The 15899-nt window shown below is 38.4% G+C and overlaps 1 protein-coding gene across 6 annotated transcripts in view; it reads left to right on the top strand.

The window, feature by feature from the left end:
* LOC113655221 (CUB and sushi domain-containing protein 1) overlaps positions 1-15899 on the top strand; it is a 334957-nt gene that overhangs the window by 267199 nt on the left and 51859 nt on the right. For all 6 annotated transcript variants that reach the window (XM_027165618.2, XM_047811980.1, XM_027165619.2 and 3 more), the window contains 3 exons: positions 2161-2355; positions 9868-9984; positions 15137-15250. In XM_027165618.2, the coding sequence (XP_027021419.2) occupies positions 2161-2355; positions 9868-9984; positions 15137-15250 (426 nt within the window). The remainder of the gene's footprint in view (positions 1-2160; positions 2356-9867; positions 9985-15136; positions 15251-15899) is intronic.

Genomic DNA, 15899 nt, shown 5'->3' with positions numbered 1-15899 from the left:
AATTATGGACACTTGCCAAAAAAAAAAGGCAACATGTAAAACTCAAATTGTGGTTTTCCTTAGCAATTTAAAGTCGTACTTATCGAACTTTATATACAATTTGGATTGGACTTCTAAACTTTGACACCCCAGATGCACTAATAATTCCTCCCCTGTCATTTAAGAATCAGACCTAAAATATAATTGAGATTGTGGTGTTCGTTCTAGCAATTTGGCTGATATAATCTCCCGCCTCCTCCCAATTTCTCTGCTCCTAAAACCGCAGGCCAAGGGAGAAGTGGGCCGTTAGCTGTCATGCTGTTGGCAGTGTCTCCAAGCACCACCTCCATATCATTCCTACAACTATACTGAAGTCTGGAGATCTGGTGCATTGTCTGCAACTGGCTCTTCTGCATTGTACCCTAAAGCTAGTTTTCCTGCTTGTCAAAGCATTTATACGCTTTCTTGCGACTTTATTTATACATGATCCAACCTGATCAAGATTGCTTTCTCAAATTTGTATGAATATTTAAAAAAAAAAAGAACTCCCTCATTCCCCCATTAACCAATTCTCACATCTTCCTTTATCTTTGTCATTTCATACCTGCCTGTCACTCTCTTTTTCTCTTCCTCTGAAACCTTTATTCCCTTCTTTCAATACGACTTATGTACATCTGATTTCTGTCGGTTAACAGGCATACTAAGAAGGTTATGGAGATAAAATAACTAAAGCAGCTATATTTACAGTAATATCTACCTGATTGCAGTAGCAGAGTAATACAACCACCCACAAGAAACAAAGATCTCATACTGAAGATGCATAAGGAGAAATGGATTTGATGTTAAACATTTATTAAAATATCATTTAATAGCTATGAAGAAATCATCAACTTCATCTCAATGTTAACCTGCACTGTATACAACACAGAGTCAAGGTTTTAAAGAAAGCTTCAGACTAGGTGCTTGCATCAAAACTGGGATTCTGCAAAAAAAAAAAAAAAAAGGACTTGAGGTTTTTACTTTAACATAGAGTTTGAAAGGGGAGAATGTGGAAAGATTGGACACTAGCCCAAAAAACAAAAAGGATTCATTTTTGTTTTGCTCCTTATTTGCATGTAAAATGGCGGTGTGCACACATTTCTGATTTTGCCTCTTTTTCAGCGCCCTGTTTTTTTAGTGTTGCCCAAAAGAATCTACTTCTGGTTTAAATCACCTTATCAACCTAGGAAATGCAAAGAACATAGTTTTTGAATAGGGGTTGGATCAGTTGAATCAGAACAGCAGTATCATGAACCAAGGCATATATAGACGTGTATATTGTGTGTGTGTGTGTGATATATATATATATATATATATATATATATATATATATATATATATATATATATATATATATATATATATATATATCACACACATATGTGATATATATATATATATGGGGGGCACGGTGGCTTAGTGGGTAGCACGTTCGTCTCACACCTCCAGGGTCGGGGTTCGATTCCCGCCTCCGCCTTGTGTGTGCGGAGTTTGTTCTCCCCGTGCCTCGGGGGATTCCTCCGGGTACTCCGGTTTCCTCCCCCAGTCCAAAGACATACATGGTAGGTTGATTGGCCTCTCTGGAAAATTGTCCAAGGTGTGTGATTGCGTGAGTGAATGAGAGTGTGTGTGTGTGTGTGTGCCCTGTGATGGGTTGGCACTCCGTCCAGGGTGTATCCTGCCTTGATGCCCGATGACTCCCGAGATAGGCACAGGCTCCCCGTGACCCAAGGTAGTTCGGATAAAGCGGTAGAAAATGAGTGAGATGAGATATATATATATATGTGTGTGTGTGTGCATGTATATGCATATATGAATTTAGTTTGTTCACATAGCTTGTTACGAAGCTGGGGTCAGAAATCGGGGTCGGTCTGCTATGTCACACCTGCTCACTCTACATCATTTTTTCTCCACCTCATTCCTGAATCTCGACCTTGTATCTCCTGCCCCATGGTTTGTACATTATAATGCTCAGAATAGAAATGCAGGAATGTTTCACTGAGCAACTTGATATAAAATCAGTGGTGATGATTATTTCATTATTATTTCTACTTGATGCATCTCACCACTTTGTACTTGAAACCCCTCCCATTAAAATGATTATTCAATTTGCTTCATCATTGTTTTACTTTGTGTTTGTAGAAAAGCCAAGGGAAGCCTGCTTTGACCCTGGAAACATTATGAATGGATCACGACTTGGAATGGATTACAAACTCGGCTCTGTAGTCACGTACGAATGTGATTCTGGCTACACAACCATGGGTCCAGCTACTCTCACCTGCATCATTGGCAGTGATGGAAAGCCTGTATGGGACAAGGCTCTCCCTACATGTAAAGGTAAGAATACTGTGGTTTGTTCCTTGAACATCCTGCACACACTGGCTAAGGATATTGCCCCAATATGTCCTTCAATCAGATTTCAACCAAACCTGCTTGATCTGCTCATATAAATATCACTGCAAACATCAATCAAAACATTTTATTCTTTCAGTTTTGAGTGTTAATTTAGTGATTTGATTTTTGCACGATTTCATTTGGAGAAATCCAATGAAGAAAACTAACATGATAAAACATGGCACCATCCAGGAGAGCCGTGAGCAAGGTGCTTATCAAAGACGATTTTCATTTTCCTTTGTTTGGTGTCCTGAGAGTTAATTGATTTAGCCTTTTGTCACACTCATTGTTCGTCCCTCTTCCTGTGCCAATATGCACCGGATATTTGTTGGCTTCTGATGCAGCCACCATTAGCTTCCACAGCAGGAGACAGACGCAAGTGAAGCCCAAGGCCGAGCTCTTTTGTGCAGCTATTGACAAATGGGTGCGCTCAAGTGGTAACAAGTGACACTCACACTCACTCGTCCTCTTTCCATTTCAGACGTTATCTCCTCATCCTTTCCTTTTCTTGCACCCCCCCTTCCCAATCTTACTCTGTTCCTGACACACACTCGCCTTTCTCTCCCGCCTCTGACTCACTCGTTTTTTTTCTTGCACGGCAGAGCTAGTATCAAGCAATGGTTCTGTATGACAGAGCAGCCATCAGCTCAACTGCTTTTACTGCCAAAAACACACACATTCACACTGAAAGAACACTATAATCCAAGGATATGACAACAGCTTTTTTGGGAGAGGTGCTCCCTTGTTCATACTCTTCCAGATTAGTTTTATATATATACAAATAGATTAATTGGAATGAACAGATATTTTATCTAAGCAGGTACAAATAAAGATATGAAATAGTGGTGCACTGTTAGATTTGTGTGTTTTGTTTTTAAAGCTAGCACATACAGGGGTCATTTGGTTGAGGCTGGGCTGTTTGTTGAAACTGGGATATTAATGGATGTAACAAAAAAGTTTCATAACTTGGTTCATCTAGAGTCAATACATCACTGTAAATGCACTTGGCCTATGAGAATGTTTTTTTTTTTCCTTCTTCTAGCATCGTTCACATTTTTTTGAAAGCCAAGCTGATTGGGTTTACAGACCTGTACATGAGCACCGTCGCTAATTCTGAATCCAGCTTAATCCCCTTCATTAGTAACAAATTACTCAATCATGGATGGGAAAGACTTGAGTGTTTATGCTGCTTGTATTTTATTTCTTGCTGTTTGGGTTTACAAAGCACATCTGCACTGGGCACGTAACAGTCTCAGACTGATGTGGGCAGATCATAGGGGCATTGCTAATGTAAAACACAAAAATAAGCTCCATAACACTTTTGTGGAATACGAGAAATATTTTTAAGCCACAAAATATATTCATGATGAGAGCATGGCTTAATTATAATAATTTTTTTTTATTTTTTTTTATAAAGTTCTGCATATTTTCCAGGTTAAATGTATAATTTAATTTAAAATAATTTATGCCATCTATTGCATTTTTAAAGCCTATTTTCAATACAGACACACAGGTGCTACCACTGCAGTTGTGGGCTGGTTTTAAAGTGAAAAACTGTGAAAGTAACCATTAGAATTGATGGGTGAACTGCACTTTCTCTCTACCTTTTGAACAGAGAAGGTCTATTGAACTGTAATGCTATTTAAGTGCCCTGGAATTGATTTTTTCCCAATGAATTGTGAGCTGCTAGACGTATTAGAAGTGCATGTAACTGTACTCATTTAGAGGTCAAACACTTATTTCGTTTACTCAGCGAGAGTACTGAACAATGTGTCAGTGTAAGCTTTTTCACCCATTTTGGTTTGCTACAGTCTACTATCTGTTTAACTGCAATTAACATAATCTGCTGTTCTTTGCCTCACATGGACCATTCTGGGCTCATGTGTTTTGTTCGTTTTCTTTGGGCTTGAATGGTGCAACACTGAAAGGATGAACAGAGCTCGTCATGGTCCATTGATCTGGAGATCGGGCAATTGGAGGTTAATCCTTTTACTTGCTTATTAAAAGGAGTGGTATGTCTGGCCAACCCATATAAGATTCTCTATGCTTTTATATCCCACCACAATGGCCTTTACTTAGCGATAGAACTGGCTTAAAAAAAAGATATACCAGGCTAAATGGCTTGTTTCAGCACTTACAACCTTTTAGCAGAGGTGTGTGATCCTAAACAGTGAAGCACTGAAAATTTGGCTGTCGAGGGCAGGCGTCAAGTTGCAATTCAAGTCTAGCTGTGTAAAAAAGAAAGTGCTGGAATGACTCAGCAAAGCAAGAGGACGCAAAGTAAACATTCCTCTTGCATGGGCCATTCTTTTTTAATATCGAACGTCATTTTTCCATTTTTATGCAACCTGTACGTGCACACCCAATACATCAGCACATGGGTTTTTGTCTATCGCTTGGAACAAGGTGTGAAAAGTGCAAATTATATCTAATGGGGGAAAGGGCATAGTCTGGGTTAATGGGTTTAATGACATAATGAAAGAGTTAATGATGCCTGATGCTCTCCATTAGTTAAATTAGTGACCTCAGCTGTACATACTGTTAGCACGCTGTCTGCACCTGCTTTTTATATGATAACACTATGTAAACCTAATATTGTAGCACCAAGACTGACTAAGTCGTGTGGAGAAAATGAAACATATACTATTCTATCTACTGTATATATAACAGTAAGCACCATGGCAGAAGGATTTAATTACACTAAGATGAACAGCTTTTGAATATACTATAGAGTACACTATTAGTGGATAATTATTTGGAACGACAAGTTTTGAAGGTGACCATATTCTACCAAACATATTTCAGTGTTCACATGTGAATATATTCTAATTAAACTTCACAGTAAACACTCATTTTTATCTTTATTATCAGCCAGAAAGATAAAAGAGAATAACATTTTAATAACTTTGCATAAAAATATGCAGTACTACATGAAATGTCTTAGGCGTGTTCAGGATAAAATCTGTAAAGTGAAGTAAAACAACCAAGTTATAAACCATAATTTGCCTTCATGTTTAAAGCTGCATAAATTCTTGGCTTTCTAAGAACACAACACATTTCTTCAGACTGTGCTGGCTGTCAAGTGTGTTTATTACATTATTTAACAAAAATACATATTTTCTACCGGAGCACTAAGGCAGTAAATCGGCATGTAAGACAAAATGTATATGTAATGTACTGTAGACTCCTTGAGTTTTTTTTCTAATGTCTAAAGTGAAGAGATTTTATAACATTATTGTGTCCTTTAAAAGTTCCTCTTAACCTGCTCAGTGGTTAAGGCTACTGTTCGGAAGTTCATGGGTTCGAACCCCAGGTCCACCAAGCTGCCACTGCTGGGCCCCTGAGCAAGGCCCTTAACCCTCAGTTGCAAGTCACTCTGGATAAGGGTGTCTGCTAAATGCTGTAAATGTAAAGAAAACTTACACTTGTAATTAGATTGCCTTACAATTACAATGGAACGGTTTCATCTCTTTACTCAGCTTTATAAATCTACATAAAAAAAATTCAAAAAAGTTTAAAACATATTTTGTTAGGTCCTATGAGAATAGAGGTTTTTTTTTTTTGTGGAAATTTGCCAAACATACTGGATCTTTTTGAAAATAGCAAGCAACAAACTATCACTAATTACAATTAAAGCAAACCAAATTTTAGGTGTCTGGTATCAGATTATTGGTAATGGGGGTAATCAGTTTGGTGCCAACCAAAAACTTTGCAAATTTGTTCCTCACACTTTCCTGGTTCAGAGCGAAAACACAGAAGATAAATAAAGCATTACTAAAAATGAGTTTCTAATGTATTATGGATTCATTTTAAAGCATTGCCCAGTGTTAAAATCTGGTAAAAATGACCGTTTTAATATGACAGAGACATCAGACTGTGAGTAAGGCAGCATTTTCCTGCTTTCCTTCCATAGCTTCAGAGGAGACAGGCAGTCTTGTGGCAGATATGCAGATCAGGAAGATGAGGACGACTCCATATGAATGTTAAACCCCACTCCTGGGCCTAATGTTTCCAGCAGTATCAAATAGATTTGTCTTTTTTTTTTTTTTTTTTTTACCACTTCTTTTTTATTTTCTGCAAATACCACCTCAAGTTCTATTTCTGTTAAACCTTCTAACGACAGATAAACATCCACTCATTCATAAGTGTCACAAGTTTAAGTCCCTCGAGCAAGACCGATGTGATCTGCTGGCTGTATCTTGGTACCGTTAATGGCAGGTTAAGAAGAGAAGCACGGCTACTACTTTGTGGTTAATGGTTAGCAGATGAGGAGTCAGTGGCCGTGTGCCGTTTTATGTACTGTGATTTTTCTTTCTCTTCTCTCCGACTGCTGATGCACTGTTCATCACTTCCTTGGGCTTTTAGACAAAACTAAAAGAGTGAGATTCCTTTAAATAATGAAGGATTCTCTCTCTCTCTCTCACACACACACACACACCCCTCATTTCTCTCACCCAAACGGATCTTTTATTCGTTTCCATAGTAACTAAAAGACTGTCTCTGTGCCCAAGCATGAGGAATCCTTCATGGCAGTGAATGGGTAGAGGGATGTATAGTGGTGAAATAGCGCCTTCCAGAGGCAGCACAAGCTCACGGCTAGGGAATGTCAGCACATGAAATATGAATTACACAGAATCACACTCATACACACTTGTCGTTATTCTGCATTTGAAAAATGCAGCAGTGAATGATTTCTCTACCACTCTTTCCTCTGTCCGCCTATCTCTTTGTCTGTATGTCTCCCATCCGTGTGTTTCTCTCCCTCTGTCTCCTGTGTCTCTCACTTTCTGCTTCCCTACAGTGTTTATCGGTCTGTCTTTCTCTCTCCTGTGAGTTTTTCTCTCTTTCTCCTTTCTGTATCTCACTATGTAAGTCTCCTCTTCTGTCTCTCCCTTGTGATTTCTCTCTGCTTTTCTCTCCCAAGTGATCCTCCCTTCTCCCCTCTGTGTGTGTGTGCGCGTGTGTGTGCGTGTGTGTGTGCCTGCCCCCCCCCCCCTCCACACACACATGTAAGTAGTTGGCCAGAGAGTATGAGAGGGTTGAATTCTTGTCATGAAGCCCATATAAAGGATGAGCACATGGAAACCAGGATTAAACTCAATGTCCAGCCTGGCTCAAATAAGAACACTGCTCACAAGGGTCTTGTCTTGATGCCTATTTTCAGAACTGTATACTGTACATGTTGAAGTATGCAGTGGTTGACAGAGCTGTGCTAATTAAATTTATTTTCATGTAGCACAGATCAACTGAATTCAAAATCTAAGTACTGCACAACTGTTTTCCCATGCAGTCTCCCTGCAGGTTTCTCTCAGTCTCCCTGCATAAATATTGGCTAACTCTTACTTCACGCCACTGACATTTTGGTTCTGATACTTTGTAATGCAAGCATGCGTTAAAAAAAAGGTGGCTGACACTCAAAAACGTGATGTTTTATCAGATTTGAAGACATCTACTAGTCACTAGACTCTGCGGTCTGCTTAAAATTTTAATGCAAAACCAAAATTCACTCCATTTATTAATGTCATTGTTTAGTCTTGTCACCATGGAAATAAAACAGAGGTATGAGAAAATATCAAGGAAAATGACTCAAATGTCAAAATTTGTACTAAAGAAAGCCTTTGAAAAGTAACTACTGGAACGTGTTGCTTTGTTAAGGCACTGATTCACATGAAAAGAGTCTTGCATTTAATTACACACGAGGCTTAATCTATCAGCTGCATCAGTCAAGAAAAAAGTGTACATGTGCTGCTTTGAAAGAACTTTATTTGTGTGTGTGTTTGTGTGTGTTTGTTTCTCTTTGTCCCTGGTGGGCATCGATGAGGATATTTATGTGCATGTATATTTGGCTTCCAACCCTCCTAAAAGAAGGTGGAGAATGAAGGTGACGTGATCAAAGGTGCAAAAGAGAGTTTGATATTCAGACTACCAGGAATGTCAGCTTCAACCCCAGCAGTAATTTTTTTATTCTCTCCCCCATGCTTGTACTCACAGAGGCATTGTGATCAGATGAAGGAGCAGCACAGAGGGTGCCCTAGCCCACAGGCTTAGCTCAGACTTGATGTGCTGCGAATCTCAATCAAAGATCATTGTAGCAAAGAGCACAGGGATGAAAGGAGAAAGGCAAGAGGAAAAAGATCACAGGTGGAGAGGTTGTGCACAGATGGGGGAAACTGGCTAGAATATGTTTACTGTACAGTCCAGGTAGAATTAATGTCAAATAATATGACATGAATTTAAAATGTAATAGTCAGTTGTCAGTAAGTCTCATCTAGGCCTGTCTGGAGTTTTAGTTTAGTGGCTTGAATTGACTTTGATAACTTTGTGTCCCTCTTGACTGTATATCTGCCCTAATATTCCTATCCAGGTAATATTAGTCTCAACGATTCTGCTGAGAAGCTCTGTCATTCTCTTTTAAACATCTGTCCTCTGTCCTTAGTTTGTTATCTGGGAAGTGTGTAGTAACAAGATACGTTTCTCCTAATAACAAAATATTTTACATTAATACATAGAGAATATTATCTTAATAATGAGATGCTTATTTATTTGTTTGTTTGTTTGTTTATTTATTTATTTATTATCATCTATTGTTTTTTTTAAAATTGCAACCATGTACTTTTGGTTGTCATTTTCATCTAGACACATAGTAAATATTATACATGCTGAAACCTGCTGAATTTCACTTAAGTTAACCTTAATTTAAAAAAAAAAAATGTCCGTCAAAGTTCACTCTTACTTGTTTCAGCTTTCTGTGTATACTGCAAAAACTCCCATTTGCTGTGATAGCTTTTCTGATCTTTTGAATGAGCATTCGTGATGGCTAAACTGTCGACACAAAGCACTAAAATTAGCATAAAATCAATGTTAAAGCATAACAAAGCAAAGGTAAATACAGCATTTAATGAGATATTATTGGCTTGCTTTGGCCTGGCGTGTTTCAGCCCAGTACACTCTGCTGTTATTAGCTGCCCTGATAGTTATTGCTTCACGCTGTGCCTCAACATTTATACAGAACAGTTAGACCAGAGCTGTGAAGTTAGACATTGCTGGAAACTTGCAGTACGACAGGGTCTGTAAGTCGCATATTATCAAAGGTCTTTTAAAACACTGAAGAGGAACAGCAACCTTGTTCTCTTTGTGATATAAGCACTTTGGATAATGATAATGCATGTAATATTTTTAAAGCTATGTCTCTAAATTTGACTTTAGAATAAAGGAATTTGGTATTTATGAAATCTCAGTGAAATTTAGTGTGCTGAACGTAGAAATGCCTAAGGCATAGATTGTCTGTGCTAGACTGCTAAGTTGCCATCATTTGCAAATTAGCTTTCTTACTCTCCTACACAATGTAAAATCAAGTAATTTATCTTATGCATTTGAAATATGGTGGCTTCAGACATCGTGATATACACAGTGATATGCTGAGTGGTTAACACCAGGATCTGATTCTCTTCTCAGCTCCATGTGGTGGACAGTACACAGGATCAGAGGGAGTCGTGCTATCTCCAAACTATCCACACAATTACACTACAGGCCAGACGTGCACCTACTTCATCACTGTCTCTGGAGAGTTTGGTGAGTAAATAAAGGTGTTTGCTCTAGCTCGTTATTTTGGTGTTACTAACTGAGCCGCTTGATTTCACACTGGTACGAATAGTTGCTGAAAAGAAGGTATAGTTTACAGCAATGTAAATTTAGGATGTTCTGGTCTGGAACGTTGGTATCGGCACATATTGCAAACGTTGCTACTGTAGGAACATTCCCCTGTTCATACTTGCAATTAATTAATCAACCAGTCATGTGGAGCACAACACATACAATCATGTTATTGTTCATGTAAAAAAAAAATCAGAATGTGCAATGAAAAAACTTGAACGTAGTGTTTTTGCCTGTGGCGTGTTTCTTGGTGCCAGACAGGCTGGATTTAGAATTTTAGAAACCACTGATCCCCAGGGATTTTTTTTACACATAACAGACTACAGAGTTTATAAAGAATCAAGACATCCAGTGAGAGGTAGTTCTCTTGGCAGAAATGTCTTGTTGAGGACAGAAGGAAGAGGAGAAAGAACAGAAATACTTTGGTAATTCAAATAACCACTCTTAACAAGCATGGTGAACAGAAAAGCATCTCGGAACAATATGCCAACCATTGAGGCAGATGGGTTAAAACAGCTACAGACCAAACCAGATTTCAGCAGGTTCTGATATACGTTTTAAGAAGTTCTCTATAAATAAAGTGTATTATTATTAGTTGGAGTTTTATTAGTTGTAGTAGTTTCAGGAGCAGTATAAGCGATATTGGGATGAAACTGGAGTTGGATCAGGTCAGTGGGACATCCTTCGCTAAGTACAGAACATAACATGCACAGCTCCCTGCTGAGTGAACACTTACATTACAGGTGTAATGATGGTGGTGGAGCAGTGCATACAAAATAGCCATTTACACTATAAGGTTGGTTAAGTGGCACCATCTGGAACTTTCCAGGTTTCTGTGACGGTTTTAGATTAAGCCACATACCGGTTAGATGCTAATATGCATATAATGTAATTACTGCCACGTGTAGAATTGAGATTTTAAGAGGCCGTATCACTTCTTTTTATTTTATTTTTTAAATGTTTTTCTGATTGAGAGATTTCTTGGCTCAAGAAATTAGGGCTGGGCGATATGGCCAAAGATAGCAGTGTTTCATATCGGTCGATATATATTGAACTTTTTTATGACCCATTTAAAATAAGGACCAGGAGAAAAATATATTACATTTAAACATTTTTATTTTAAGCTTAACCTTCGTCTTATCATAATCCCTTCAGTTATTAAGACAGAAATGTCAACAACCAGGAAAACTCAAATAATTAAATGTAAACATAAGTCTAAAGTCACAAAGAAAACACTTAATAATTATCTCTTAACATTTAAGGTGCAAAATGAAAGAAAATGTAAGAAATGCTTAATAAAGTGTAATAAAATATTGCAAAGTGTTAAATATAAACATAGAGAAACCTGAGAATTTAGTGCAAGTTTAGTGCTTTAGTTCACTAGCTGTTCACCTTCTGGTGAATAAAGTGTTTTAAAATATGTGCAGTGTTTTGTAAACATTAATAAAACTGAGGTAGACTGAGATACATCTGTAATATAAAACACAAACCTGATACAGTAGAGTAACATTGTTTGAAATATAAAACCTGCAGAAATATGAAAAAGTAACTCAGTTTATTCTTACTCTAATCATACTTGAAGTTGAACTATTTATGTATATTTTTGTAGACTTATAATTAGGGCTGTAGCTATCGAATACTTTAGTAATTGAGTATTCTACCAAAAATTTCATCGATTAATCGAGTAATGTGATAAAAATGTATTTTTGCTTAATTAAAGAGCAATATTAAACATACAAGAGAAAATAAGATGGGTCTCTTAAAATGAATAACTAATTGGTTTCCTTTAAACTTTTATTTTTTAAATGCATAGTATGCAATGCATACAACAATATTTTCTATCAAAAATAAACATTTAAATACCCGTTGTTTCTCTGTCTGTACTTGTACTGTGAACAATGACAAAGTTGAGGCATACTAAGGCAAACTAAGGCATACATTAAAATAAATAGTAATAATAATACAAAAATACTGCATGACTTAAAAATAAGTCATGCAACTTAACTTTCAGAACTAAATTCAAAATCTACAGATCAGCCATAACAAACCTTTACTGTCTAATTTGGAATGCTTTGGGGTATTTAAGAGGCAAAAAACATGGACAGGAACTTGGACCTAGAGGCCATGTATGGTTTCACACCGTGTGTGTGTGTGTGTGTGTATATATATACACATATATATATACACACACACACACACACACACACACACATATACACATATATATATATATTCGTTTGGGCCGGTGAGAATGCAGCAATCGAACTCTGGTGCGCACCAAAAGTGGACCAAACGTAGGTACCGAGACCTCCTTGAAGAGGAGAACTCTGGTACGGTTCGTTTGTGGTGAGAACACGGTCCGAGATCGAATAGACCTAACTGCGAAAATTATTGCTCATTTTGGACTAAACCAGCTGCCGTAGTGGGTCGTTGGCAATATTTTCGGAAGATGGGCATGTCACAGTTTCGCAAAAGTAATGCTCGCCGCCTCCTGAAGTGTCTTGCGATGCGTCTTCGCCGTTTGCAGTGCATTAAAATGATATTTTCAAGCCGCATCCGCGCTTCATTCTGAAAATTGAGACTTTGCATAGAATGCTGTATACAAGCGATGTAGTAGATTACAACCACAAACATAATTGCAGCGCGCAGTCCTCCTTTTGTTTACTTCCGGAGTTTCGTTGAAATTTCCCGCACGTTTATTCTGACCAATCGAGAAGCAGTTTAGGAAATACGCTCAAAGACATGTGGCCAATGACTGATGTGGATGTTATCACATGACTGCATTTTGGTTCGTTTCAATTGGTGCGTTACAGAACGATCAGTGTGGTGTGAAAAGGAACCAAAACTGATAAAAATCTACAATATATTATTTTTTTGCTTTTGGTCCGGACCAAATGAACTGAACTATAGATGTGAAAGCACCCTCACTCAACGTGTGTGCTTTAAAAGTATTTAATGGAGCACGTGATTGCAACGAAAAAAGGTATCAACATGCTCAGAATTGAGGCTTGCCCTGCACTTTGAAGAAATGTTTCCTGCTGCTGAAAACAGACGCTCTAATAGTGTCCCAAAACTTGCACATTTTCTGTCGTGTTCTGTTTGTTTCTTCTCTTTGCTCATTGACATTGTTATCGCGCCCTCAAATCAAAAGACCGCTAACTCCGCGCCTCTCCTTCTGCTTTTACATAAGCGCATTGTCACACACACACACACACAAAATAATTGCACAATAACGTGACGTGAGGTTTAAAATGAATTAAAAGAGGCTTCGAGGCAGAGGAATTGCCTCGAAAAATGCTGGCGAGCTGACTTTTCCTCTTTTATTTACAATTTCCTCGATCGCTGTGGCGCTTACTTCCTACTCATCAGTCGCCGGTTACCGAAGAGGAATCCAGCACCAGCACGAGACAACGATATGGCGCAACCAAACATGATACTGTTACATGATTGGCTGTTAGAGTGTCACTCCCTACATTGCTAGGTTACCAGAGAGTGAGCGCCTTTGTTAATGCAACCAAACTTGCTTCGCGACTTCTGTTATCTTCCGACGAAGAAAAAAAAAATCGAACGTCTTATCGAGCACATTTTATATCGCTATCGATCACGTGTTTATCGCAATATATATCGTTATCGTTTTATTGCCCAGCCCTACACGAAATCCATGAATTCTTAATTGGATGAAATGCGCAGAGCACACAATCTAGCTAATATTAGTATTCCTGGTCCATTAAGTTTAACAGGTTAACTTAACAGACTCACATAAGGTTTTTTTTTTTTTTTTTTTAAATAATCTAAAAGAGTTACATTTAGGTGACGGCATACGGGGGGAAAAAATGAACAAATCAAACACTGAAAAATCTTCCATCATGTTGACAGAATGTGCAATGTAAAGCTCTGGCTGCTGCGTGGGATGAACCTGGAGACATTGAGGAAATCCTCCAGCTCTGATATTTACATAGAGTCAGTGTGAGTTTCCCCTCAGGCTCATGCAGAAGACAAGGGCAAACATCTAATTAAAGAGCAGATAATGGTGTTGGGTTGCTCTGTGGCTCCCTGCCTGACCGTGTCTCACACTGACTGCCCTGACACTTGCCCTGTACCAGTAATTGGCCGCCTCCCTCCTCCCAGCATGCCATGCATGACCCTTGGCACTCGTGACAACTTTACATCACCTGAGCCTTGGCTGGAGATCAAGGGCAATGCACAGCTCCCTGCAGAGTGAACACTTAGATTACAGACGTAATGATAGACCTGGAGCAGTACAAACATGGGTAGTGCATATAAAACAGTGACATTTAGGCATCTACACTACATGGAAGGAAAACAGGGACAGCAGGGATTGTTGTTCTAGGAAATGTATCCAAGACAGGATGGGGCTGTTGCCCAAAAAGAATACCTTGTTTTCCTAGAACATGCCCTTGTTTTCCCAGCACATGGCCTAAAGTGCTAAAGTCCTGAAGATGTCACTATGGCAGAAATCTGCATCAAATTATTTGTCAATAAGTTAGTGAGAGTCAGAGAAGCATGGCCAGAATAGTCTGAGCAGAAACTCAAATAATCACACTTTAGCATAGCGGTTAGCAAAAAAGCATCTCAAATTACACAAAATGTTGAACCTTTAGGCGGATCAGCTAGAACTGTAGAAGACCACATTGCATTCTAGTGCTATCAGCCAAGAACACTAAATATGAGACAACCCCCCCCCCCATATATATTAGTATCATTGTGCTTTAATGACTATAAAGATATGCTACATGCTAAAAATATTCCTTAGTAGTAGACCTTTTGACTGTACACATCTAATCTAACAGAAACAGTATGATGAGATAATGCAAATTGTCCGACTAGATGAGGAGCGTTAAAAGAGCCTACAGTCTAACGCCTGTGACATAGATAGATGAGCACTGTGTAGAGGATGAACGTTTATTCACACATAAAGTCACCTGCCTGAGGGATGTGTGTATGTGGTGAAATTTATAAAATGTCTAAGCACTTTATTTAGGTGTACCTCTCTCCTGTAGTGCATATAACAATGATGCACTCTGCCCATTTTATTTATTTCTCTCCTCAGTGGTCTTCGGGCAGTTTGCCTATTTCCAGACAGCTATGAATGACTCAGTCGAACTGTTTGATGGGCCAAATCACAATGCCAGGCTGCTGAGCTCCCTAGCTGGCTCTCATTCTGGTAAGTAATAGCTTTACCTTGTCCTCAGCATTTGTTGTTGATTTTGGTTTGCTTTGAAATGCATAAATCCTTTGGGGGACTCAAAAAATGAGCTGGCATATGCAAGCTTTTGCACTAAGCAGGGAAGACAATTAAGTGTGTGCAATTTAGCAGGAAAGGGAGTCATGAATGAGACTTAATGGCTTTATTCGGGGAGGAAAACATGGGTGCTGTGGGGGCACTGCTTAGCCATGTCTTTTCTAATCATTTTAACTTATTTGGAACTTGGCATGCTTTCTTGTTAAACTGTGCAGTTGTCAGCATCTAATCAGTCAATGTCAATTCAATGAGCTGTTTTATTGTTTTAAGAAAGATATTACTTTTTTATGTTATAAACTAGATTTTATTTCAACAATCGGTCTGTAAACTCGGATCTGTTTGTTCCCGCAGTTCTACATTTAAAATTAATTTGTATTTCAGGCACAGTACCATGAGGTTTATTGTGGAGTTTGCCGTTAATGTGTGAAGACAGTAGAATGCCTCGAAAGAAATTGCCCTTAATTCTGGATTCTTCCTAGGATTGATGAAGGCCATTGGACATAAACTATCTGTATGGCACTTTGATGCTTTCTTCTTTTTATGGTCCGCCGTGCAACAATATAATCCCTCA

This window comes from Tachysurus fulvidraco, chromosome 4 (genome assembly GCF_022655615.1).
Source record: "Tachysurus fulvidraco isolate hzauxx_2018 chromosome 4, HZAU_PFXX_2.0, whole genome shotgun sequence".
Taxonomy (NCBI): Eukaryota; Metazoa; Chordata; class Actinopteri; order Siluriformes; family Bagridae; genus Tachysurus; species Tachysurus fulvidraco.
This window is presented reverse-complemented; position numbering and strand designations above follow the sequence as displayed.